General features: G+C 55.7%; 2 protein-coding genes across 2 annotated transcripts; both read right to left on the bottom strand.

Moving 5' to 3' along the window:
• Nucleotides 1–5,598: 5,598 nt before the first annotated feature.
• On the bottom strand, nt 5,599–11,713 carry LOC133355029 (nuclear receptor corepressor 2-like). Its single transcript, XM_061572285.1, has 7 exons — nt 11,701–11,713; nt 11,409–11,597; nt 10,560–11,282; nt 8,472–10,010; nt 7,819–8,048; nt 6,940–7,611; nt 5,599–6,647 (listed from the first exon to the last, which is right to left on the bottom strand). The coding sequence occupies exons 1-7, from the start codon at nt 11,711–11,713 to the stop codon at nt 6,468–6,470; spliced, it is 3,546 nt and encodes a 1,181-aa protein (XP_061428269.1). The 3' UTR covers nt 5,599–6,467.
• Nucleotides 11,714–11,749: 36 nt separating this feature from the next.
• LOC133355028 (transcription factor TFIIIB component B'' homolog) lies at nt 11,750–25,728 on the bottom strand. The gene is made up of 11 exons (XM_061572284.1): nt 25,709–25,728; nt 25,375–25,566; nt 23,361–23,506; nt 22,528–22,622; nt 21,027–21,081; nt 19,168–19,287; nt 15,944–16,304; nt 15,305–15,432; nt 13,828–13,945; nt 13,030–13,292; nt 11,750–12,034 (listed from the first exon to the last, which is right to left on the bottom strand). Exons 1-11 carry the CDS (start codon nt 25,726–25,728, stop codon nt 11,757–11,759), a joined length of 1,776 nt encoding a protein of 591 aa, XP_061428268.1. The 3' UTR covers nt 11,750–11,756.
• Nucleotides 25,729–27,046: the final 1,318 nt, after the last annotated feature.

The raw sequence follows: 27,046 nt of genomic DNA, 5'->3' as shown, positions 1-27,046 counted from the left end.
CCAGATACCACGTGATAAGCCCGGGGGTGAACCAGCGCTATTCGTATTTCCCATCCGTCAACTTTAAAGTAGTTAAATTTACACGTGCCTCGGACCGTGTTCGTGAACACAAGGCAGATCTAAAACACGGTAGGACCAATACCTCGGCCGTAGCTGATCATTGTTTTAACGCGGTGGGCTCACACGAAATTGAGTTTGCTAAGACGGAGGTACTCTGCAAACCCACTTGCTATCAGCAAAGATTCGTTCATGAAGCCATCCAGATATATATAGACACAGACACGATTTCAACCGAGAAGATGGGTACAAACTAAGCAATCATTGGAAGGATGTTTTTAACCAGTTTAGGTCATAACTGTCTGTGTGTTCCCTTCCTACCTGCCTATGTTAGCACTATTGTATGTAGCATGTTTAGGTATATATACCTACGCGGGGGTAAAAAATAAATTGGGCGGGGGGGGGGGGTAGACAATTTTCGGAAACCTTTTAAATCAACTATTTACCCCCCTTTTTTTAACAACTTTTTGGAGTTCTGCAAGCCTCTTATAATTTTGTTGACGAACAAATGGACAAACGGCATGCCGGGCTTTCACAAAAGCTTAGTATTTGTGCATGTATATGTTATGTTTTTAAGAGAAGTTTTGAAATATATTTCCCCCCCTGGCAATGCCGGGTACTTCCCGCTAGTATTTTATAAAGGGGACCTAAATTAAAAAAGACACATTAAAACACACATTTTTTACTTGCATAGTAAAGTAATTGTATTTTTTCATTTGCTATACATCCAAATAATACGACAAATCCCTAACCTTAAACAGTCATTCATAAAAGTTTAAGATGGTATAGTACTATAGCAATAGCGCAAGTGCAGAATCACTGAAACCGGAATTGATAGTTTGAAAGTATTTAGCGCGGGGCCCTTGAAGGTGCGGGGCCCGTAGTCATAGCATATGTAGCTACTTTTGCGACTAGGATAAACCGTTCTAGATTTGAAGCTTTCGTGACTGCAAGGATTCATATTCTTAGGTGTTTTCGGTAAAGTCACGTAGGTAAAACATTAAAATTAATAAAAGTAAAATAAAATAAAAATCACGACGTTTCTGATGACGGAGACTTGTGTTGCCTCCGAAACGTCGTGATTTTTATTTTATTTTACTTTTATTAATTTTAATGTTTTACCTACGTGACTTTACCGAAAACACCTAAGAATCGGATAATCCGGTACTGCACTCTCCCCCCCCCCGTGTTTAGCTCGGCTATTCTGGGGGGGCAGGGGGAGGGGGTGCACATGGTAATTTATCGATTTGCGCGGCAGGAGATCTTGTTAAATAAGAGCGCCGCTTCTTGGTTCATTAGCGGAGGCCGCTCTTTATTTATTGAGTATTTTGCGCACGGACGCACAACGCGGGAGGGCGCGCACATCCATGGATTGTGGTGATCATCATTATTATTATTGTTTACAATAGGAGTTTATTTGTTGGGTTGGATCACGTGAAGATTAATGTGTCGTTAAGCCCGCCGCCACCCGACACAGCCAATTACTAAGGGTTTGTCACGTGAACAAAACGTGCCAATTATTAGTAACTAAATTAGTAACTAATTAGCATGGCAATTAGTTAGCATTGCCAATTAGTTACTGATTGGAATGTTTTGGGTTTTCACCGCAACGTTTCGTAACCAGGCGCGACAAACCTTACTAATTGGCCGTGTCGGGTGGTGGCAGGTTGAACGACACATTTATATTTACGCGATCTAAACATCCACCTCCCCCCCCCAAAAAACACCCCCCTCGATGATGGATAATCTTGGTGACAAAAGCCTCCGCCTCCCACCACTACGACGAGGAGGTGTTACAACTATTGTTTGATTGTTGCGGATTGGCTGTTGAGGCCAGTGGCTTTGGGTGCTGCCCCGTTTGGGCGTCACGTGGCTTCGAAGCGCACCGGGCACCTCGCGATTCAACGGTCGGGCCCAATTCGACTGCACCCCCCCACGCCCCCTGCCCCCCCTCCGCCCCCCGCGCCCTCACATGCAGCTGAAACGAACTCATCAAGAATGCCCCCCTTCCCCCCCGCCCCCCCACACCCACCCGGCACCCAACCCAAACCTCCGTCCACGCTGCGGTGGACACAGAACGCGCGTGGTGTCACCACGCGCGTGGTGTCACCACGTGTCACCACGTGTCACCACGCGCGTGATGTCACCACGGCGGCGAGTCGAGCGGTAGATCTCGGAGTGTGCGGTTGCGGCCGGGGGGGGGGGGGTAAGGCGTTGGTAAGTGTCTCTCCTCTACAACAGAGACGTCCGGACCTCCGTTGTGGAAGAGTAGGCCAAGATAGTATCCTCTACGGGGCGGGGGTTGAAGTGGGGGGCGGGAGGTTCTTCCACCAGCAGCGGAGGTGAGCGGGCAATTGCGGGGCTGCGCCTTCACCTTCACCCCCCACCATCCCAGATGAACCTCACGAACGCGTGGTGGTGGTGGTGGACGGGCAGCCGATACGTCGTCGAATGCATCATTACGTCATCATCATCATCGTCGTGGCACAAACGCCAAGGGGAAAAGTGAGGGATGTTTATTAAATGTGTACGGCCGAACTTGGCGCAAGCACCGGTCGTCATGCAATTGGAGGGAGGGTGGGGGGTAAACAAATAACGTGATGAAGAAAACGGACTCGTCAAAATAACGAACAAATGAATCAATAAATAACCCGACGAACAGAATAACGCACTAAATAAAAAAAGAAACGAGCGTCCGTCGACGATCTTGAAAACAAACGTCGCGACGACCGAGCGAGCTAAAAAAATAGCCACGGGCCTAATGAAGACGTCGCCACGACGTTCCGTGCGCATTAACAACGACGACAAAGCCGAGTAGCCCGATCGCTCGCTCCTCGCTCACTCGGCGAGACACGGCACACGGCGGTGGCGGTGGTGGTGTCCTGTTGCTGCATCTCACTACCGTAAAAGGGGGCAAAAGCTTTTTGGCCGCAACAAAATCTCCGGCTAACCGAGGAACTCTCTGGCCCCCCTCCCGGACCAGACCGGACCGGATCGGGCCGGACGGGACCAGGCCGGACCGGACCTAAGTGGACCTGAGTGGACCGGATCGGACCAGACCAGGCCGGATCGGGCCGGATCGGGCTGGATTGAACTAGGCCGGACCGGACCAGACCAGATCACACCAGGCCGGACCGAGTACGAGCACGGCTCCCCGCGGCCGACCGGGTTTTCACCGCAACGTTTCGTAACCAGGCACAGGAGTTGGTCCCTCCGCGTCACCCGCGGAGCAAATCTAGAAACTTCCCAAGAGAGTGGGACGGTGGCGAAATCGCAAACTTTCTTAACAGGTTCCACACGTTCGTTAGAGTAAATAAACGTTCATCCACCACCACGTGACATCAACGTCGTCGACGTCGTCACAATCGGCTACCGTCATTGGCCGATTAAGGCACTGGCTCTGACCCCGGTGACCTCACGGTTAAAGCCAGGCTTGTTACAGACGCCCTGGTTAATACTGCGGGTGTATCAACCATATAGTAATTATACACGCCGCCTGCATCACGGTGGACGTTAAAGATCCGCGATGTCACTCGAAGGAGAGAGTCGGCCATTGTGTGTGTGGTGCAGGGACGTGCGGTCAGGGGAGGCAGGGGAGGCACAGCCTCATCTGTCATACTTCAATGAAAATAGCTGTTACGATAAGTAAAACATTAGAAACTGAAAATTGTGATTTTTCCACTGATCTGTGTAATAAATGTTATTTCTGTACGATTCCAATCATTTTTTTAGTCAAAATCGCCAAATTTGCGGAGCTCCGCTGCAAATACAGGAAGAGACGAGAGGTGAGGCAGCGACGAGCTCAGCCTCCCCTCTGATTGCGCAACCCCTCAGTAACTGGATGGAGAGCGGGCAATAAGCGCGTGCCTGTTACTATCTCAGTATGTCACCAATGTAATGTTTGTAGAGCTCTTAATTACATGTCCTCGCGTTCCATACTCCAGGTAACTTAATTCACGTATGTGTATAAAGATATTTAGGCTCGCTGGTCTCATGAAACTGAAATAAAAAATCACTAGGGGAGGCAGCGATCACATCTGCCTCACTGAGGGGGACGTCTCTAACACGCCCCCCTCAGCGAGGACACGCCCCTCAGTGAGGCCACGCCCCCTCAGGGAGACCACGCCCCCTAAGTGAGGACACGCCCCCTCGGCGAGACCACGCCCCCCTCAGTGATGACACGCCCCCTCAGTGAGGACACGCCCCCTCAGTGAGGACACGCCCCCCTCAGTGATGACACGCCCCCTCAGTGATGACACGCCCCCTCGGCGAGACCACGCCCCCCTCAGTGATGACACGCCCCCTCAGTGATGACACGCCCCCTCAGTGAAGACACGCCCCCTCAGTGATGACACGCCCCCTCGGCGAGACCACGCCCCCCTCAGTGATGACACGCCCCCTCAGTGAAGACACACCCCCTCAGTGAAGACACACCCCCTCAGTGTGTGAATCTGGCTCTGACACGAGCCAGTGCCTCCCCAGCCATTGACCTCACCGCACGTCACTGGTGTGGTGGGGAGGGGGCAGTGGTAAAACTCGTACCTCGCAGCAAGAGAGCCCAGGGTTCAACACCAGACTCGGACGCCTCTTGCAGAGATTCCCCCTCCTGCGTTCTCCACTTTCTTCCCCGTAGATAATGTTACGTAAAAAAACAAAAGTCTACACAAAATGTCAGCGGCACTTGGCCAAACATCCCACAATTGCTGAAACGTCACCCGCAACTGCAGCCAAGCGAGATCACGCACGGGGGTCGAAAAACATCGGCAAGCTCCTGCAAAATAAAAAAAAAACCCGTGGGAGCCCCCCCCCCCCACCCCGAGAGTGAGCCATTTAAGACTCCGACGCGGTCCTGCGCGACAGCGAGCGTAGCACCACGTGCTAATCATCCGCTGTGGGACCACGGCTGCCCCCAGCACGTGCAGACGAGCCGATTTCGTCGCTCCGTCTCCCCGGACGAACGGGCGACTCCCTCGTCGCGCGTCGCTCCGCTCCTTGGCCGTCGCTCCGCTGTCAAATCTTGACCGCAGGGCATCGTCCCCTTCCAGCAATCGGCCAGCGCCCCCGTCCTGCCCCGAGCCCACGGCGCCGACTTTCCTGAACGCGCCAAGGGCGTCGTCGTCTGACCTGCGTTGCGTTATCTCGTCTCGCCAGGTGTAAATAAAACAAGAATATTTGAAGTCCACCGGCATTTTGGTTTCCTAGACCAATGTTATTCAGCAGCAGCAGCAGCATTTGTTTGGCAGGCACACTTCTGGACAGGTTTTCACCTTCTGGGTCTCATCAGAAATGCTACGGAGTTTAACAGATGATATAATAATGACAATTAGAATTTAAACTTGAAATACGCCGCCGCACATGGTATTCGCTCGCTCTTGAAAAGAGAAAACGACTCTATAGTTTGATTTGATTCATTTTATTTGATCAGGTAAGGCCCCACTGAGCTATGTAGCTCTTTCTCAGAAGCGACCTATCACAAAAAAAAAACCCACAAACGATGGCTCAATGGAGTGGATCATCATCATCATCACCACGTGGACATGAATAGCAGCCAAACACTATAAACGTGTGATGCTGATTCTAAACGTGGAGGGGGAAACCGGAGGGCCTGGTGTAGAATCCACGTGGCCCTGCTTAGCTTCTGACATCTTCACTGAGGGGGTGTGTCAAGATTGAGGGCGAATCCCGATGATTTTGGAAATTGTCGAGGTCCATAACGATTAATAGCCCCAATATTCAAAACATCGGTCCGGAACACATCACTGCAGACGCTACCCTGAGGAACCGCGATGGCAAGAAAAAAAAAGATCAACGTTTCGAGTTGTGAACTCTACTTTCTGCGTTTTGTTTGTTCGTCCTTGCGAAAGAAATTCAACGTACAACACAACACGTGACAACTCACCAAAACGGAGTTATCACATTCCCACAATTTCACGGCGCAAAGTGAAGTCGTGGACCCACCCTTTGGACCGCAATTCCAGAGCCAACATCGGATCGGATGATTTCACCATCTGAAAGGCCGATTTCTTAATAAATACTTAATAAATAAACAAACAAATGAGATAAATACGGCGGGGAAACAAAGTGGCGGCTTGGACACCCACAAGAGCGAGGTGAGACGTATTGCGCTATGTAAATATTAACCTGAAGGTGGCGATGATGACGATGATGACGATGATGACGATACTGACGATGATGACGGTGATGATGAAGAGATTGAAGCTACAGGGCAATGACATCAGCCCACGTGCGAGTGGCTACGTCGCGCGTCGCATCGCGGGATCGCGAGAGGCGGTGGCGGCACTTGGGGTGGCCTTCACCCAGCAGCTGATTGACCGTGGATGAACGATGACGACGATGCTGATGATGATGCAGAGCGCGAAGCCCGCATCGCTCGGCTCTGCAGGTGGACGTCACTGGACTTCCATGAAGATGTCCTCGATTGTGAAAGTCGTCAGAGCATCGGGGTCGGTGTCGGAAGACATGGAGGGGCTGGCGGCGCCGGCGATCCCCGAGGCCCCCAATCGGGGGGCTCCGATCCCCTGCGCCAGGGGGCTGGAGGGAGACCGCACCCCAGGCCTGTACCGCGAGGTCTGATTGACAGGGGCGGGGCGGGGGGGCAAAGGTCGAGCGAGAGACAAAAATAACGACAAGGGCTTGTGCGACACGTTCGTACATATGTAGGTATGTTGAACTTCTTTCGCAACGTACGTAGCCGACCCTGCCAACCGGTGGCGTACGGTAAACAAAGCAGCGGTGCGCGTGTGTGAGCGCGTGTGTGAGCGCGCGTGTGAGCGCGCGTGTGAGCACATGTGTGAGTTTCCACGGTCATTGTCGCATGGCCCTCACGGCCGCGGCCTCCGGGGTAAACGCTCGCGCGAGTACCTGAGCTTCGGGTGAGGCGGCGGCAGGAGTTCCGGCCACGTGTTCTCCGTCCGCCGTCCCATCGTCGCCGCCGTGGCCGTCGTCGCCGCTTACCAACGGACACTCCACCTCGTCCTCCTCTTCCGCCCTCCCGCCCCTCGGTGAAGTCTCCTCCGCCGAGTTGCCGAGGCGCACGCGGCGCCATCCCTTCGCCCGCTCCACTTCCCCTCCCTCGGCTCGCCTGCCGGCGCTCCTCCTCTTCCGCTCTCGCCCGGACGCGACGGGCGCCGCCGCCGCGGGGTCACGCTTGCCGGCGCCGGTCTCGGCTTCCCCGCGCCGGGCGGGAACTCCCTCATCCCGGCATCGCCGTCCCGGGCCGCGGCGCAGACGTTTCACCGGCGCGTCGGGGACTCTGCCCCCCCCAGCCTCCTCCTCATCCTCCTCAGGCTCGCCGCCACCTCTCTTCAGAGCCATCGTCCTCTTCCCGAGGGCCCCCTGTGGTGGCCGCGGTGGTGGTGGCGGCCGCGGTGATGGTGGCGGCCGCGGTGGTGGTGGCGGCCGCGGTGGTGGTGGCATCCTGGCAGCGGTTTCCTCGGGGCCGATCCGGGGACGTCCTGCGGCATCTCGGTCGCGCTTGCCGCCGCGTGGCGTCGACTTTCTCCCGGCTACAGCCTCCACCTCCTCCACCTCTTCCTCCAGCTGCTTCACCTCCTCCACCTGCTTCACCTCTACCTCCTCCTCAACCTGCTTCACCTGCTTCACCTCCTCCTCCTCCACCTCCTTCACCTCCTTCACCTCCACCTCCACGACCTCCACCACCTCCTGCACCTCTACCACCTCCTTCACTTCCTTCACCTCCTCCACCTCCTCCACCTCGTCCACCTCCTCATCCAACACCACCGCCGCCGCCGCAACAGTCGTCCCTCCTCGTCGGGTGCGAGAGTCATCGGGGTTGGCTTCACGGTCGAGTCGGGGTGCTCGCTTCTCCGTGGAGCCGCACTGGGCTCCACGCTCTCCCTGCTCTTCCTCCTCCTCTCGTGCATCGTCGCTGCTGCACCTTGCACGGCCCGGCCTTGGTGACGAGGTAAGAGGAGGAGGAGCCGTGGAGTCCCACGGGGTTGCCCCCTGCTCTGCTGGGGGTCAAAGGGTTAAAGAGAGAAAAAAGCGCCACTGTGAACATCGGCTCGGTCCTCCCAGCATGCCCTGCACGTCGCACAATATCGCCACATAACTGTGCGTGTGGAAGAGGGTGGCAGGACGGTGCACGTGTAACACTCGTGCCTAACATCAAGAACAATATGGGTTGGGTGGCCTTGCCGTTTGTATGCTCTCCCACTTTTATGCGGAGTGAGTGCGTGGACTTTGTATGTTCTCGCCCTGTTCTGTAGAGTGATAAGGCTACGCGCGTCCTCCAGGCAAGGACATGTACGTACGCTTGTAGAAATTTCGTTCACACCGTACATGTCCGACCGTGCCAATCGGCGGTGTGAATGCGGCACACGTCGCGGTCGTGAGCCCACGTGGGCGCTGCCGCGGCTCTGGTCGACACTCACTCGGGTCGCCGGCGCAGCGCGGCACCCCGGCCTCCAACCCCGACGCCGCCTCTCCGCCTCCAATCACCGCTGCATCGTCCTCCTCCTCGCGTTCGGCATCGGCCCCTCTACCCGCCGGTGCTGTCGCTGCCCCCCCTGCCGCCTCGCCCACGCCGGCGCCGGCACGACGCGGCGCGCCCGTCGTGTATATGGACCGCGGTATTTCGAGCAGCGTGAGCGTGAAGAACGCCGGAGCCTCCTCGGCAGGCGCCGGCGCCTCCCGACGGCCGACGTCGGCCGTCGCACCGTCGTCGCTGTCGCCTTCACCTCGTTCCCAAGCGGCGACATCGCACCGCCACGGTGCTTCGTCCTGCCCCGTCTCCGTGGGGTTCGCCAGGTTTCGGGCGGCCCGTCCGTGCGCCGCTCTGGCGTTCGGTCGCGACCGCGCCGCCCCGCCCGCGGCCTCTGCCGGGGCCTCCCGGCGACCGGTGCTGCTCGACGTCCCGTCGCCTCCACCGCCGGCGCTTCGTTCCGGAGCGACGGCGCTCGCCTCCTCGCGCCGACAATCTCCCGCGCGTTCCGGCTCGGCTTCCGAGCGCCCGACCGCCGCGGCCTTCCGTCCGGCGTCCTCCGAAGCGCCCGGCAAGACCTCGGCAGCGGCAACGACCCACGCGCCAGCCGCCGTCGCCGCGGGGGCGGCCACCGCCGCCCCCTCCGGCCGCTCCTTTTGGCCGCCCGCTCCCACGGCCCCAGCGTCGCGCGACGAAGCCCGGAGACGTTGCACCACGATCACCCCGCGGTCCGCGGCCTCCCGTAGAAGCCGTCGGTCCGCGCGAGTCGCCACGCTCCCGGCCGCTCCGATGTTCGGCTTGGGCCTCAGCGATCTCGACCGCTGGGCTTCGCCCGCGGCGTACCCCGCGACGTCGCTCGGCATGCGGCCGCTCGTTCGGGACGCGTCTCCGCCCTGCTCCGTCGCCACGGCGACGTCAAGATCGCCGACACTTCGCCGTCCGCAGGCGTCGGCGTGGGCGGCTTCCGCCACCCACGCTCCCGCAATCGTTACCGCAACGGGCGGGTCCGGGATGCCGAGCTCGTCGCGTCCGGGCGTCGCGGCGCTCCCCGGCATTTCCCATCCCGTGGCGGCTTGCCGCCGGTGGCCACGGCTTGCGGGCTCCCCCGAGGTGAGAGGCGAGTGGCACGGCTCGGGCGAGTTCACCGTCTCGACATCACGGTCATGTCGTTGTTCTCCTTGTTGTTGTCTTTGTTGTTGTTCTCGTTGTTGTTGTTGTCCTTGTTGTGCTCCTCGTTGTTGTTGTTGTTCTACTTGTTGTTCTTCTTGTTGTTGTTCTACTTGTTGTTGTTCTCCTCGTTGTTGTTCTACTTGTTGTTGTTCTCCTCGTTGTTGTTCTACTTGTTGTTGTTCTCTTTGTTGTTGTTCTCCTCGTTGTTGTTCTACTTGTTGTTGTTCTCTTTGTTGTTGTTCTACTTGCTGTTGTTCTCCTCGTTGTTGTTCTCTTTGTTGTTGTTCTCCTCGTTGTTGTTCTACTTGTTGTTGTTCTCCTTGTTGTTGTTCTCTTTGTTGTTGTTCTCCTTGTTGTTGTTCTACTTGCTGTTGTTCTCTTTGTTGTTGTTCTCCTTGTTGTTGTTCTCCTTGTTGTTGTTCTCCTTGTTGTTGTTCTCCTTGTTGTTCTTCTCGTTGTTGTTCTCCTTGTTGTTGTTCTCCTTGCTGTTGTTCTCCTTGCTGTTGTTCTACTTGTTGTTGTTCTACTTGTTGTTGTTCTCCTTGTTGTTGTTCTCTTTGTTGTTGTTCTCCTTGTTGTTCTACTTGTTGTTGTTCTCCTTCTTGTTGTTCTCCTTGTTGTTGTTCTCCTTGTTGTTCTACTTGTTGTTGTTCTCCTTGTTGTTCTCCTTGTTGTTGTTCTACTTGTTGTTGTTCTCCTTGTTGTTCTCCTTGTTGTTGTTGTTCTTGTTGTTGTTCTCCTCGTTGTTCTCCTCGTTGTTGTTCTCCTCGTTGTTGTTCTCCTCGTTGTTCTCCTTCTTGTTGTTCTCCTTGTTGTTGTTCTCCTTGTTGTTCTCGTTCGGCACTCCCTGAGACATCACGAACCTCACCACCATTTGTGGCAAATTCAAGCGAGCCTCCCGATCGCCGCGCTTCCGCAACACTGAAGCTCTCCCGCCCAACGACCGATCCGGCGGCATCGACGCCGGCGCCGGACAATCTGACGGGCGCCGTCATCTCGCCGCGGAGCGAGGCGCCGTCGGCCGGCTCGTCGCGACGATCGTCCGACGACGACCCCGGGGCCCCCGGATCGTCATCGATGCCCGCCGCGTGGCCACCTCGACGCCGCCCCACAGCGGCGGGCATCCGTTGGCGCGACCCTCGACCTCTCGCGCCGATTGCCCTACACCCCGTGATGTTCGGCCGGGGTTTCTGCAGACGCGAGCGACCGCCGCCCTTCCCTCCCGCTTCCGCCGTGAGCATCGGGACGGCGTCCGTCTCCGCGCTGCCTGAGGCTGCCCCCATGCGGCCTTGGACAAAGTCTTCAGAAGCCTCAGCGGTGGCCTGCAGGCCGGGCCTTGAGCTACAGGCATCGTCAGACTCGCCGACCGCCTGCGAATCTGCGATGTCCCCCTGCGCTTCGTGCCGTCGCGTTTCGTGTTTTGCGGTTGTCCCTTCGTCGTCGCCACCGTCGCCGCAGACATTTTGGGAGCCGCGGCCTTCGTCTCCGGCCTCGACGGCTCCGCGAGCAACGTCGCTTCTCCCCGCCTCCCGCCGATTCGCTTCCACGACCGTCGCAGCGGAGCCGGTGGCGCTCGAACCCTCCGCCAATTCTGCTAGCGCCGCCACGGAGATCTGGCGAGCGGCGACGTCCTTCTCAGGCGTGCGTGCGTTTGTAGGGCGCTTCCCCTCCTCCTCCTTCTCCCCTTCCTCCTTCCCCGGCTTGTCCTCCTCCTCGCCAGCCTCCGACTGTGCGGACCCAACGGACGCGGCCCCCGCTCCACCGTCGTCAGCCGCTGGCGATCCTCCTCCCGTACGCCCCCTGCATCGAATGGCCGCGCGACGCGATGACAGCCCGATGCTTGGCTTCAGCCTCCTCTGCGGCCTCCGCAGCCGCGCCGATGCATCGGCGACGCCACCGCCGCTCACTGCCAAGACCGGAGCGTCGGCGGGTGCCTCAGGAGGAATCCGCGGCCCGTGGGCGGTGCTCTCCACGGGAGTTCTGTCGCCTCGGGCTTCTGCAACGCTCGCCTGCAAACCCCATGCCTCCGGTTAGTGCGGTTGGCTACGTGCGGTGCGAAAGAGGTTCAACGTACACACGGACGTACCCGCACCGGTGACGGTGACCGGTTCTCCCAGGGTTCCCCGCGTCCTCCTCCCGGGCGGACGTGCTCCGAATCGCCGGCGACGGGACCGTCGCCTCGGGGGCTACCGCCGGCGCCCCGCCCGGCATCCCCGGTGGATGAACCGGCGGGCGAAGTTCCCGCGATTCGTGTGTCCGCCCCGTCGCGCTCACCGCCTCGGCGCTCTCCCAGCAGAACCTCCGCTTCGGTGTCGTGGTCGTCGCCAGCCGCCGCTGCCGCATCTGTGAATAGTTGAACAAAGTCGCGTGTGCGTGTGATGTGCGTGTGATGTGCGTGTGATGCGCGTGTGATGCATGTGTGATGCGCGTGTGATGTGCGTGTGATGCGTGCATCCCATCAAGAGGGACGCGCCAAGCGACGGTTACAAAACGCGACGGCGCGATGTGCCAAATGTTTCGTTCCACTTGCCGGGAGATTTTTTTTCCAGGAACGGAGGAAAATAAAGACGAGCATGGAGAGAAGGTCACGGGGTCGCCAAGAAGGGCCGACGGTCAGGATTCACCACAGAGTGGCCGCCACCCCTCGAGATTTGATGGGATGATGTCGAGGGGGTTGCAGCGATGGAATCGGCTCATGGTGGGTGGATTGCCGTGAGAGGTGGCGGTGGCGTTGGCTTGGGGATTCCTCCATCCAGCAGTGGATCAATCATGACTAATGATGAGTTTATCTTTTTAGATTATTATTTCATGGGTGTCCTCCGATGGTACAGACATTAGACATGATGAGTTATAATCGTGGTTTCACGGGTCGCGATGCGGTGGTGAAATGTTAACTACCTCGCCTGGTATGCAGAAGGTCGCAGTTTCGATCCCGACCCTGAAGCTTATATATTTGCGTATCTCTCTCCCCGTGGTCGCGTGGATTTTTCTCCAGGTTCTCCAGTTTGTCCCTCCACGATTAGAATCGACGTCACGTGTTTATAGACTATTTGGCTCCTATAAATTTCCACGGGGCCTTACCTGGTAAAATACATTTTAAAATTTCGTAGTTTACAAGATTTACACGTAGGCTTTCGCGAGCAATATCATAGTAACGAATTGGCACGTTCCGTTTTCGTTACAAACCTTACTAATTTGCTGTGTCGGGTTGGTGGCGGGTTTAACGACACTTTTATATATTTACGCGATCTAACCCAAAAAAAACTCTTATGGAGTTCATAAGATGTTGAACATCCTTGACGATCTACACAAAACAAGATGGCTACCACCAAATTCACCTGGGGTTGAGCAGCTCTCCCTGGGTACTGCATCCATCACAATTCTCGCCACATCCTTCCCCTTCCCTCCTCCTCTCCCTCCTCTCCCTCCTCTCCCTCCTCTCCCTCCTCTCCCTCCTCTCCCTCCTCTCCCTCGGCTTCCCCTCCCACCCCGGGCTCCCCGTCCACCCCTCCTCGGCCCGACCGCGGTCCCCACAGACAGGGGTTCTGCCACCTCAGCTCCTGGATCCGTGCTCGGCTGTTCCTCCGCTGCTCCAGGGTCTCTGCTCCAGGTGGGTGCCACAAATTAGTCAACGTCGGAGGGAAGCGGCAAGGCTGTGGGTTTCTGTGTGAGTCTGTGGGTCTCTGTGCGTGTCTGTGGGTCTCTGTGTGAGTCTGTGGGTCTCTGTGCGAGTCTGTGGGTCTTTGTGAGTCTATGTGTGTCTCTGTATGAGTCTGTGGGTCTCTGTGCGAGTCTGTGGGTCTTTGTGCGAGTCTGTGGGTCTCTGTGCAAGTCTGTGGTTCTCTGTGTGGGTCTATGTGTGTCTCTGTGCGAGTCTGTGGGTCTCTGTGCGAGTCTGTGGGTCTTTGTGCGAGTCTGTGGGTCTCTGTGCGAGTCTGTGGGTCTCTGTGTGGGTCTATGTGTGTCTCTGTATGAGTCTGTGGGTCTCTGTGCGAGTCTGTGGGTCTCTGTGTGGGTCTATGTGTGTCTCTGTGCGAGTCTGTGGGTCTCTGTGCGAGTCTGTATAACTTGATTTGGTGCGTCTTACAATCTGGACTGCTAGGAAGTGCCCAGCATGCATGGTGTGTGGTACGCACCCATTCTCTTTCTCGTACCAAGTGAAGTCCGGGGCAGGCTCCTCCTGGCCGTCTCCATCACGGTCGCCGTGATCGTTTTTGACTTTTATCTTCTTCGATTTCCTGACTTTTTTCTTTTCTAGGAAAAGTAAAAAGGACAAAGTGAACCAACCACGTGGGTTTGCGACGACGCGGGTTCGCCGACGTCGTTTCAAGCGATGTGCCAATTGGGAGCCTCCCTAGACGCTAAGAAGAGACGCGGCTGCCGCTGTCGCTGGGCTACTCGCGTAGCCGTCGGTCGGGCGTGCAAGCCGTGCAACTGCATCTGACCCGGGCGTAGAGCCGTAATCCTGCAACGCTCGCGTGAAAACCCCGCACCTCCCGTTAGCACGGTCGGCTTCGTATGGTGTGAAAGAAGTTCAACATACGGTACACACCCGCAGCTACGAATCGCATGGGTGGCTTCGTATGGTGCGAAAGAAGCTCAACGTACACGCATAGATACACCGCACCTCCAATTATAACGGTTGGCCATGTACGGTGCGTAAGAAGTTCAGAATATACGGCACTGTAGCAAGGGCTGGTGGATTGCACGAATTCGTGAAGCTTCCTCTCCCCTTTCCTCTAGGCGTCATCAGGGTATCATGGCAGCACAGCCAGTGGAATTGGACTAATCGTCATCAGTTTCCATCCATACGGGGGTGGAGTATCATCACCCCCCCACCCCGGCTCGTGTGAGATTTTCTACGGGATTCTCCGGTTTCCTCCCACGGAGCGTTCAAATCAGTCACCGATGGAGCTGGCCAAGCATCCCAATGCGTAGGACCGCAGAGCTTGGACAAGCAAGGGTTTTGATCCACCCATCGAGTTTGTGGTGTCTCTCTCTCTCTTTCCTCGTGGTCGCGTGGATTTTTCTCTGGGTCCCAGAGAACGTGAGCAAGAGAGAGAGAGAGGTGTGGGGTGCCACAGTGGCTATGAGATGTTAACTACCTCGCCTGGTGTACATGAGGCACGTGGGTTCGATCCCAACCCAGATGCCTGCTGTATATTTGGAGTTTGCGTGTCTCTCTCTCTCCGTGGTAAGGCCCCACTGGGCTAGGTAGCTCTTTATTAGAAGCGACCTGGCTATCACAAATGATAGCTCAATTTAGTGAGCTTATCATCATCACGTGGAAATTCATAGCACCAGCAAAATACTCTAAACGTGTGACGTCAATTCTAAATGTGGAGAAAAATCCACGGGACCGGGGGGAGAGAGACACCGCAAAAATATACAGCAGGCGTCTGGGTTGGGATCGAACCCACGACCTCCTGTGTACCAGGGGAGGTAGTTAACATCTCGGCACCACGGTGCGTACCATGCACGGTGTGTATTGGGCGCGTCTTCAGGAGGACTGGAGTGGGGAAATTGGACCGCGAGGGGGCTGGAGTCCAGGCCTCGAGCCACGGCCCATGCCAACCCTACGCGGTGCCACCGCGGCGCTCCGCGACTCCTTACCCTGCGCCGCCTTCCCGTCCGGCGCTTCTTCCGTCTCCTTCTGCTCCGCCTCCTTCTCCTCGTCGTTCCGTCTCCGCCGCCTCTTCCTCGTCTTCTTCTCGGCGACCCCCGCACGAACCTCGCAGCCCCTAGGCGCAAAAATCCACCGGCGCGATGGAACGGTGCAAATGATTCACCCCCTCCGGCTGCAATGGCCGCAAGGGTGCAAGGGCCCTGTCACAGTACCAGCAATAACAGCAGCACCAGCAGCAACAGCACCAGCAGCAGCACCAGCACCAGCAGCAGCAGCAACAGCACGCACGACGCTCATCGCCCTTCTCGCATGTGTGCGTGCTACGAAACCTGGCGACCCGAGTTCGATTCCCACTCGCGGCCAACACCAGTGACGACTGTCTGAACCGGCCCTGGGCCTCCCCTAGGTCGACTCAGCCTCAAATGAGTACCCTGCTGTGGTGTGCGTATACATCACCACTGGGTGTGGTGTTGGCTACTCACCCCACCTTGTGCCGTGCCGGCCTTCATAGGTGCAACTCGCCAACAGCACTTGCCCCAACAGTCTGTCAAAGGCTATACGGGGGATCTTTGTCTTTCGGGGTGGTCGGGGTGGGAGGTGGGGGGTGGGGGTCACGTGTCGCTCACCTTCCAGGAACCGTTTCCGAGGAGGCAGCGTCGTCATCACCACCCCCCGCGCCGACCGAGCCGCCCTCCGGAGCAAGCGGCTGATCCACGCCATCGCCGCTCGCCGCCTGTCCAGAGACGTCTCCATCTTTCCGTTTGCTCGTCTTCCTCCTCCTCTTCCTCTTCGCCGCCGGCGTTCCGGACGGAGCGGCGCTGCCAACTTCCGCCGCCGCCGCCGCCGCCGTTGCCTCCCTCGCGCCTCTCCGCCTCTCCCGCTTCGTCTTTTTCCCGCCGCCCTCGTCGCACGCTGGGTCCTCGCCGCCGTTGTCGCCGTCGTGGTCGACGCCGCTCAAACCACCCTCCTCCTCCTCCTCGTCGTCATCTGGGGCACGAGCGTCGGTGGCGAGAGGGGAGCTGTTACGTCACTGGGGGTGTGTTGTATGTGTAGTGACTCAACTCGGAGACAATAAGACTCGGAGGCACTTCTTTATTTAGCAAGCACCTTTGGGATAACACACTCCCTGCGTGGGTGCACACTATTATAATGAAGACCGTCTATTGTCGGCGGCACTACTTAGTCAGGACAGTTGGTAGGCCGTCTGACTAGCGGCGCCCCGGGATAGTGAAGACGACGACGAGATGGTGACGATGACGATCTTGAGTAGTACGACGGGGATCCCACATCCAACAACAGCCCCGTGGTCCCCCACAGGGATCCCTCTTATACTCCCAGCGCGGCCTCGCTCCGCCCCCGGCCACGCCCCCTTTCCGGAACCTACCAGCGGGTTTCCGGCAGAGGTCGCAATCGGGTACCCGATATCCGTACCCTACCCAATACCCGGCTACCCATACCCGGCCGGGTGTGGGTACCCGTTTGCGACCCTGGTGCCACCGGGTACGGGTACGGGTATGGGTAGGCCGTGAGTCACTGGTGAGTAACCGTTTGTCACTCATTTCCCAACGTCTTGTCTCTTCTCACAATTCAAGTTCCTATAATCAACCCACCCACGCCTGCAACATGGCTTCATCCCAGAGGTCGCAATCGGGTACCCGTACCCGTACCCTACCCGATACCCTGGCCGGGTCTCGGGTAGGGTATCCGTTTGCAACCCTGGTGCGGCCGGGTACGGGTACGGGTAAGGAATCAAAACCGGTTTGCGACCTCTGGTTCCTGGGGCTTCCCGATGGGCCCCTTCTGTGACCTTTCCCCAAGATGTCCCCCGCTCGTGTCTATCGTGGCCTGCTGACGTCAGTACTGCCATACGCCGCAGATTCCACTTTTTGCCAGCAGCCGGCGCTATGCCACTACACCTGTATGTACGTTGAACTTCTTTCGCATCGTGCGTAGCCAACCGTGCTAATCGGAGGATGCGGGGCAAGGACAACAAACTAAAACACAACAAGCAGTTCTTGAAGAAATTAGTTTGTCGATCTAGATGATGATTTAAAATTGCACAGCTAAAGTGGCTTCCTAATATCGGAAGGAAGAGTGTTCCAGACGGCCGCAGAAGCGCGTCTGAAAGCGCCGCGCGATGCGGTGACCACCGTCTTTGATTAGCCACAAGCCGCAGCTGCTGTTGCTGCTGCGAGGATGACCGGAGTTCGCGTGTTGGTTTATGAACCACACAGCGGTATGTACGAACCACACAGCGGACACAAAGAATTCCTGCCACGTCATTCGCAAGAGCAGCCCGACGTGTGTGTGTGTGTGCGGGTGTGACTGGCCCCATTTTTTTCAGGATTCGGAAGATTACACTGCAGATTACTTAAATTGCGATCACGAAAAACACAATCGTGGTCATCGCCCCCCTCACCCCCCCCCCCGACCCCCCCGGCTGTTGCAAAAAAAACGACTCCGGATCATTCTAAAAGGAGAGTCGCGAGACCGATGCTCCGCATGCAGGCCAGGAGCTGAGAGTCAGCTTTCTGCTGCTGCGCAGGGACAGCTGCCGATTGGAGGGGTAGGGGTTGGAGGGGTGCACCCCGTTCAATGTTTGAGATGAGATTCTGCTGCAAGCAAGCAAGCGCATCTCTACAAACTGGCCTCACCCCTCTTTAGTTTCGTCGGTGGCCCTGGTTCTGTAACTTTTAGTTTCCTGGCTCTCCGTGCATTGGGCGGGCATTGGGATCCTGGGATGGAATGACGACCAACACACGTTTCGTCAAGTTTTTAAATCCTTTATATTAAGTTCACTTGCTTGCTTGCTTGCTTAGGACCGTGCAAATCTTTAGGTCGTTTTTTAACCCACTTCCCGTGATCCAATCGAGCTGACATTTTCCACACAGACTCGTTGTGCGTGACAATTAATGTTCGTGAAAAAATGTTTCCAAAATTTTACACTTTTTAGGACAAAAATACAATATTTAATTACCAATTGCTTAATGCTGCCATGCAATCATCTGACCCATAGGTGGCAGCCATCTCAAGCCAGAGGACAAAAGGACTCTAGCCACCACGCATATAAAGGATTTATAGTGAAAAACTTTGTTTTTACGGGTTATACTTATTAACATCCTTCATTTCGCCGCACGACCACCGACTTCAGGCACGAGCTTCGCTTCGCCAGCCACGAACTTTGTCTTCTCTCTTTCAACCATTTACCCTGTGAAGCAAACCTTCGTTTCCCCGCCCTTTGCGCTTGCATCTTTCCTCCAATGATTTCAAATCTCTGTCTCCAGCCAATCCTTTTCCAGGCCCCGCACCCCCCCCACTGTGCCCCCCCCCCTGTGCCCCCCCCCTGTGCCCCCCCCCCCTGTGCCCCCCCCCCCTGTGCCCCCCCCCGTGCCCCCCCTTTCTCCGTCATCCACCCCCATGTAGTCTCTCCCAGATCTGGGGCACCAATCAGAGGCCTTGTATTGCTTCCCGACTGCCCGTGTTTGCAGCACAGCGTACGCACTACTGTGCCAGGTACGTCGCTTGTTGCGTTTCAATCTTCACACAAGGACGGAACGCGCATTATACTTTAGAATTATCAAAATTATTATTAAATGCAAGTATAGTTATTGTTGTCGTTGTTGTCATTGATTATTCATGAATCATTGCGTGGGCATTTTCGGAAGGCCACGTGGAAATGTGAGCCAACGGAGAGAATGAGATTGACAATTCGAGTGAGAGAGACGGGGGGGGGGGGGGGGGGGAACGAGACGATGCGAGGCGATACAGCTCTCGCGGGGCGCGGGAGCAAAACGTCGGACGTTGTTGTCGAATACCAAAACCGCGGAGGAGAGAAAAAAACAACACTTACCCGACAGTTTTGCACGCCTCTTGCGGGGTTTTCTTTTTTTAGTTTTCTTCTTTTTCCGCTCTTCCTCCTCGTCGGCCAGCAGCTTGACAAAGCCCTCCTTGTCCATCGGCTTCTTCTCCACTGGGCGAAACAAAACGGCAGGGGGGGGGCACGCCGCAGTGGCGAGATGTTAACTGCCTCGCCTGATATGCAGGAGGTCATAGGCTCGATCCCGACCCTGACGCCTGCTGTATATTTTGGAGTTTGCGTCTCTCTCTCTCTCCCCATGGCCGCGTGGATTTTTCTCCGGGTCTTCCAGTTTTTCCCCTCTGCATTTAGAATCAATGTGCGTTTATAAAGTACTAGTGGGAAGTACCCGGCGTTAACGCCTCAAGAGTACAGAAATAGGCTTTTCTTCCCCTCAAACGTGTTTTTTTGTGAGCAGAACAGCGATATTTATAAAGGTACCTATTCTAAAAGAGAAAACGTGTGCACAAGTGTCAATCCCTCACGTAAAGAAGTGGTGGCAAGCGCAAAGTTTGTGGGGAATAAGAGGCAACAGGAATAGTAACGAGCAAACAGTCATTGTAATAAATGTTTGAAGGGAGCTGTATATCTGCGTGTGTTACCTTGCGCAGTGTCCACACGGATGAGAATTGCCCCCTCCTCCCCACCGAACGCGTGTGACTTGGTAGGGGCGTGCACGCGCAGATGCGTGCTTTGGGGCGCGCTCGGAGGGGCGACGTAATAGATATATAAACTAAAACAGCACTAAATTGCTAATTAAACTACTGTAAAGCGCTGGCTGACCACGTGGCTTATGCCGTGCTGCCTGGGTACTTTTTTTAAGCGTCAACCCCACGGTTCGCGAGCCAAATCCCTCGCAAGTGTCGGCCACACACAGACAGACAGACACACAAAAAATGCCTTTCACAGGTTACATTTGGCTGCTACTGAGCGATCATTGGTGATGGCCAGGCCGCTTCTGAAACAGAGCTATATAGCTCAGTGGGCCTTACCTGGTATAAAAAATATGTTTATTGGCACGGCTGGCAAACTTCCCGGTGTGGCAGGGGGACAGGCCTGGGACCACCTCATCCATCTCTCCCCCCCCCGCCTACCGGAGTTTAGGACGACTCGCGCAATCGGTTGCATGAGATAAAACTCTGAGCGACTCCGGTCACATTAGCGGGGAGTGAACAAACGGCGACCTCACTCACACGCCGTATGTCAAGGTCAAGGTAGAAACACAGTAAAGCGGTAATAAAATTATATTCTTTTATCGATTTAAAGCTTTCGTGACTGCAGGGATTCATATTCTTGGTTCTTTCGGTAAAGTCACGTAGAAGGGAAGTAATAAAATAATACAAATAAAACATAATAAAATAATTCTCACCGGTGAGAATTATTTTAACATAATAAAATAATTCTCACCGGTGAGAATTATTTTATTATTTATTATTTTGATTATTTTATTACTTCCCTTCTACGTGATTTTACCGAAAGAACCAAGAAGATAAATTATATTCTCATTGGCAGCATTAATGACGACTTTACTATGGAATTTCATAACAATAATAACATACTGACCACAGCCATGGAACGGCGGTAGTCTCCCGCACCTCCTATTGGCACGGTTGGCGACATAGGGTGCGAAAGAGGTTCACAACACACAGACACCTACGTACCGCCAAGCCGTGCGGGCAGCCAACGCACCACAAGCAAAGCGGAAGCAACGGAGTCAGGGAAGGATACGAATCTCGCAGTTTGCAACGACGCTCGCAAGACGCGGACGAACCTCCCGCATCCCCCCCGGCCGCCCCCCCCCCCACCGGCCCCCCCCACCCCCCGCGCCTCCCCTCACTTACGCTCTTACTTACTGCAGGCCTTGTCTATCCTCCACGGGTGGACACGCGACTCCCTTTTGAATTTATTCTGCGGTCGCACAACACACACACAAGCGCACACGTACACAATCGCACACGCGCACACACAAGTGCACGTACACAACCACACACGCACAATGCAATACGATACAATTACAGGGTGGGGCGCGGTGCAGAAAGAAAGAAGCGTTCAGTCGGAGGCAAGAGGAGAAAAATGTGAAAGTCTGGACTTAAACACGGACAGGGAGGGGAACAGCTGGGGAGGGGTGGGGGAGTTCTAGACTGTGGAGGCAGCAGAGAAGAGTGAGCGACCTCCCGCTGGCCACAGACAACTGGGGGAGGTTCAACAGAAAGCTTTGGTTTCTAGAGGGGAGTCGAGTGAGATGAGAGGGGAAGGGGTAAGAGAGTGATGTTGGTGCAGGTGCACTCACAACAACAACCGCCATTCGCTACTAAGTGGCGGTGACGTCACCACGACGCTTGTGCCAGGCCATGTGCACCTTGAGGCCACGTGAAGTGTCGAACGCCCGCTGGCAGGAGGTCACGGGGCAGAACCAGGTGCCACGGGTCGACTGACCGAGATGACCGAGATGACTGGCTGATGCACCACCTGTGCCCCCTACTGTACCAACTTGCTGTGCTTTAACCACCCGGCGCTCCGCTCGTTGATGTGAGTGTCGCCTCCTCCACAGACGCCGCTGGTACCAGTCATCGGCAAGTCCACTCAGCTCCACGTCCTCCTATACCACATCACTCCATCGCTTCTCTAACCCGTGCCGCACCCGTTTAGCCCCCTCGATCCGGCCGAACAAAAGCTGTTTAGGCATGCGGTGGCTGGGCATGCGAGCTACATGACCCAGCCAACGCAGCCTTGCCTGCCGGAGGATCTCACCGATGGGACTTTGCCAAGATCCTTCAAGGATTTGTGAGCTCCTCACACATTCCAGCCTGGTTAAACCCAGGATGGGTCGTAGGCAGGCCAGCCTAAATGTTTCCAACAAGTGAAGATGCTCCATTGATGTGTCCACGTTTCGCAAGCGTAGAGAAGGGAGGGAATGACTGTAGCCGAGAAGACCTGAAGCTTGGTGCGGAGCGAGAGCTGCTCATTCAGAGGAGGAGTTAAAGACGCTGCTGCTGAGACTGAAGCGTGCCACTAAGAGATGGGGCCTTACCATCAGCCCCACCAAAACTAAGCATCTGCCTGGGTATTATGTACCATTGGACACTGCACCCCCACAACTCCCAATCGGTGATGGGGCAGTTGTGGAGAGAGTGGAGAGTTTCCCATACCTGGGCAGTGTGCTTATGACCGGCTCCAGTTTAACAGCAGAGGTCTCACTCCGAATCAGTCGAGCAGCAATATATTTTCATCGGTTGCGTAACGTTGTGTGGAAGCTACCTGGTCTGTCGCTGCGCACACACACGTGCACACACACACACACACGTGCACACACACACGTGTACACACACACACGCCCGGAATCCCGGCCGTTACCTTGAGCTCGTGCCTGCTGCGCGTGGGGAAGAGGTGGGACACCATCGACATGTCGGTCCCCACCATGCTGATGGCCAGGAAGTACAGCTCCGTCTCTGCGGCGACGTGGGAGAGGTGGTGGGGGGGGGGGGTGGCAGCGCGGGGGGGGGGGGCAGCGCACCGCGCTACGAACCCGGCGAGCCGAGTTCGATTCCCGCTCACGGCCACCAACACCGGGGGCGATTTATCCGAACCGGTCCTGGGCCCCCCCTAGGTCGGCTCAGCCTCAATAATCAGTCCCCGCTTGCGGTGTGCAGTAAACATCGCCGCCGGGGAGGCGGTCGGCCGTGGTGCTGGCCACCCACCCCGTCGTCGTTGTGCCGTGCCGGCCTTCGTAGGTGCAGCTCGCAAACAGCACTTGCCCCAACAGTCTGTTAGAGGCTACACGGGGGATCTTCGTCTTTGGGGGGGGGGGGGGGGGTGGTCACGGCGTGGGCACAGTTTTTCTCTGACCACGGCCGGTGCGGCGGTGGTGGCTGGTGGTAGCGGTGGTGGGGGTAGGGGTGGTGGTGGCGGTAGCGGTGGTGGTGGCGGTGGTGGCGGTGGTGGCGGTGGGGGTAGCGGTGGGGGTGGCGGTGGTGGCGGTAGCGGTGGTGGCGGTAGCGGTGGTGGTGGTAGCGGTGGTGGGGGTAGGGGTGGTGGTGGCGGTAGCAGTGGTGGTGGTGGTGGTGGCGGCGGTGGTGGGGGTAGCAGTGGTGGTGGCGGTGGCGGTGGTGGCGGCGGTGGTGGCAGTGGTGGCGGTGGTGGTGGTGATGGTTGCGGAGGGGGGGGGTGGGGGGTTTGATGGCGTGTACCCTTGTCGCTCCATCTCCGCGTGGCGACGTGCTTGGAGAAGTTGCTGTAGCGGGCGGAGGAGCCGTCCTCGCGCAGCGCCTCCACGGCGAGCGCCGCCGCCACCCTGGCGTCGTCCTCGCCGGCATGCCGCACACGCACCGTGAGGCTGGCGGCGGGAACAAATGACAGCAATCGCGACGGCAACGACGACAGCGGCGGCGACAACAATGACAACGACGACAATGACAACGACGACAATGACAACGACGACAATGACAACGACGACAATGACAACGACGACAATGACAACGACGACAATGACAACGACGACAATGACAACGACGACAATGACAACGACGACAATGACAACGACGACAATGACAACGACGACAATGACAACGACGACAATGACACAGACGACAATGACAACGACGACAATGACAACGACGACAATGACAACGACGACAATGACAACGACGACAATGACAACGACGACAATGACAACGACGACAATGACAACGACGACAATGACAACGACGACAATGACAACGACGACAATGACAACGACGACAATGACAACAACGACAATGACAAGGATGACGACCAAAACAATGACAACAATGACAATGACGATGACGACAATGACGACAATGACAACGATGACGACCAAAACAATAACAATGACAATGACGACAATGACAACGATGACGACCAAAACAATAACAATGACAATGACGACAATGACAACGACGACCAAAACAATGACAACAATGACGATGACGACAATGACAACGATGACTACCAAAACAATAACAATGACAACGACAACAATGACAATGACGACAATGACAAGGATAACGACCAAAACAATGACGACAATGACAACAATGACAACAATGATAACGACTACAAAAAAACGACGGCGAACAATAACCGCCACTCATGCCATTTTTCCCACTGGCAGTACAACCGTGCTGTGCCAGGCCTGTGCCGGCACTGTGCCGGCCCCGGCATGGCTTCACGAGGCACCAGGCCAGAGCCGGATCAAGAGACTTCTCAAGGTGGACGAGGGAGGTGTGGGAAAGGGGGGGGGGGAGGTTGGCTGAGAAATATGAAGCTTTTCGAATAGGGCGCTAACACAAATAATAATAACAACAACACTCATTCTATGGATCATATATGATAAATATCAAGAAAAATGTATTTTCCAGGTTTCGGGGGAGGGGGGGGGGTGATTTAGACGTGGTGGTGGTGCTGCTACTGGTGGTGGTGTTGTTGGTGGTGTTGCTACTGGTGGTGTTGTTGGTGGTGTTGCTACTGGTGGTGGTGTTGGTGGTGGTAGCGGTGCTACTGGTGGTGGTGTTGTTGGTGGTGTTGCTATTGGTGTTGGTGGTGGTAGCGGTGCTACTGGTGGTGGTGTTGTTGGTGGTGTTGCTACTGGTGGTAGTGTTGGTGGTGGTAGCGGTGCTACTGGTGGTGGTGTTGTTGGTGGTGTTGCTACTGGTGGTGTTGTTGGTGGTGTTGCTACTGGTGGTAGTGTTGGTGGTGGTAGCGGTGCTACTGGTGGTGGTGTTGTTGGTGGTGTTGCTACTGGTGGTGTTGTTGGTGGTGTTGCTACTGGTGGTGGTGTTGGTGGTGGTCGCGGTGCTACTGGTGGTGGTGTTGTTGGTGGTGTTGCTACTGGTGGTAGTGTTGGTGGTGGTAGCGGTGCTACTGGTGGTGGTGTTGTTGGTGGTGGTGCTATTGGTGGTGGTGTTGGTGGTGGTCGCGGTGCTACTGGTGGTGGTGTTGGTGGTGGTCACAGTGCTACTGGTGGTGGTGTTGTTGGTGGTGGTGGTGTTGGTGGTGGTCGCGGTGCTACTGGTGGTGGTGTTGGTGGTCATGGAGGTGGCAGTGATACTGGCGGTGGAGGGGGGCGGGTGCTACTGGTGTTGGTAGCGTTGATGGTGGTGCTACTGGTGGTGGTGGTGCTGCTACTGGTGGTGGTGGTGGCGGCTGGGGAGTCAACGTGGGAGCGATAAAGAAGCCGCACACCTCTCATCGTCGAGGATGAGCGTGCCATCCTCACCCACACGCACCCTGGGCACCATCAGACCGTCGTCGCCATCGTCACCATCATCGTCGTCGTCGTCAACGCCGTCGGCCTTGGCCACCACCTCCGGCTTCGCCGGACATTCCGGCCGCGGTGGCACCGCCACCACTTTGTCCGCGAGGTGGTTTGTCCGCCTGTGCCATAGAGGCACAGAGACACAGACAAACAGACAGACAGACAACAACAACCACAACCGCCATTCACCACCAAGTCGTGGTGATGTCAACACGGCATCACCTCGACACTTCTAAGGGCTCGCTGCTGGTAGGAAGTCACCGGACAGACCCAGGTGCCATGGGTTGACTGCCTGAGATGACTGCCATGTAGACAAAGATCCCCCGTGTAGCCTTAACAGACTGATGGGGCAAGTGCTGTTAGCGAGCACCGATGAAGGGTGGCATGGCACACGAGGGGGGTGGGTATCCATCACCCAATGGTGATATTTTTACACACCACACCAGGTACTCATTTGAGACCAAGTCGACCTAGGGGATGCCCAGGACCAATTCAGATAATCGTCACTGGTTTTGACCTTGAGCGAGAATCGAACCCGGGGCATTGGGTTCATAGCGCAGCGCGAGAACCGCTACACTACCGTTCCCCACTGCCAGATAGCGAGACAAAGACAAAGATCCCCCGTATAGCCCAAACAGACTGAATTAGTGCTGAACTAGTAACTTAATTGGGCACGTTCTGTTTACGTGACAAACTCACTAATTGGCTTTGTCAGGTGGTGGCGGGTTCAACGACACATTTATATATTTACACGATCTAACCCAGAAAACCTCTCTGATGTTTAAGAGTTTACCAAGAGTTGGCTGAGCCTCCAGTATTGGGAGGCTTTGGCCCTCTCGATCCCCCCAAAATAGAAAGCGGTTGAGGCGAAATCAATGGAAGCGACGTAACTCTTTGGCGACGACTTTCTCCTGTTCCTCCTGCAGAGCCGACCTGCGGTGCAAAGCGGAAACACGAGGCTGGTAACGTCCGTTCAACGTCATCATCATCACCATTGGAACCTCCTTTGCCAGTTGCAAAATATGGTAATTGGTGTTTTACCCTTTAATCTGGCAACAAAACTGACACCTTTTTTTTATTGTGCGCCTTTTAGCGTCATCTGGTCCAACACCATGTGAGACTAGGCTCTAAGAAAAGCTGTCTCGGGTGTGGACCAATCAATTTCAAGGACAGTGCATACATTATCAGAGTGTTTTTGTTTGCATTCCGACCGCAGGTATTGTGGTCAATGCAAACATGACTCCTTGTAAAACAAGTGTCAGTTTTGTTGCCAGATAAAAGGGTAAAAAAACAATTGTCATCATCATCGTAAGTCCATCACCACCGTATGCTCATCACCATTGTAAGTACATCAACCATCGTACATCCATCACCATCGTCATCATCATAGTACGTCCATCAACCATCGTACATCCATCATCATCATCATCGTCATGATCATCGTTATCGCACTTACATCGCCATCGTACGTCCATCATCATATTCAACACGGTATATACATCACTATCATACGGTTATCATCAGTAGCCACGGTAAAAAACCACCTGAGTCTGTGTGCAATGGCAATCGAGCGATTTCGAATTTGGCAAAACAAAAAAA

This window comes from Lethenteron reissneri, chromosome 50 (assembly GCF_015708825.2).
Source record: "Lethenteron reissneri isolate LAM-NWPU_2019-01 chromosome 50, ASM1570882v1, whole genome shotgun sequence".
Classification (NCBI taxonomy): Eukaryota; Metazoa; Chordata; class Hyperoartia; order Petromyzontiformes; family Petromyzontidae; genus Lethenteron; species Lethenteron reissneri.
The sequence above is the reverse complement of the archived record's forward strand: the minus strand, read 5'-3'. Positions and strand labels throughout refer to the sequence as shown.

Excerpts from the sequence above, each read along its gene's own strand:
- LOC133355029 (XM_061572285.1), bottom strand. Across the intron at positions 11,283-11,408 it reads GTCCGCACAGTCGGAGGCTG|AATTGGCGGAGGGTTCGAGC; the intron begins GCGAGGAGGAGG and ends CGGCGCTAGCAG. Across the intron at positions 8,049-8,471 it reads GCGCTGCGCCGGCGACCCGA|AGCAGGGGGCAACCCCGTGG; the intron begins GTGAGTGTCGAC and ends GACCCCCAGCAG.
- LOC133355028 (XM_061572284.1), bottom strand. The coding sequence starts at position 25,728 with ATGGCACCTGGGTCTGTCCG. Across the intron at positions 13,946-15,304 it reads GGACGGGAAGGCGGCGCAGG|AAAAGAAAAAAGTCAGGAAA; the intron begins GTAAGGAGTCGC and ends TACTTTTCCTAG. Across the intron at positions 13,293-13,827 it reads TGGTACGAGAAAGAGAATGG|AGACCCTGGAGCAGCGGAGG; the intron begins GTGCGTACCACA and ends CACCTGGAGCAG.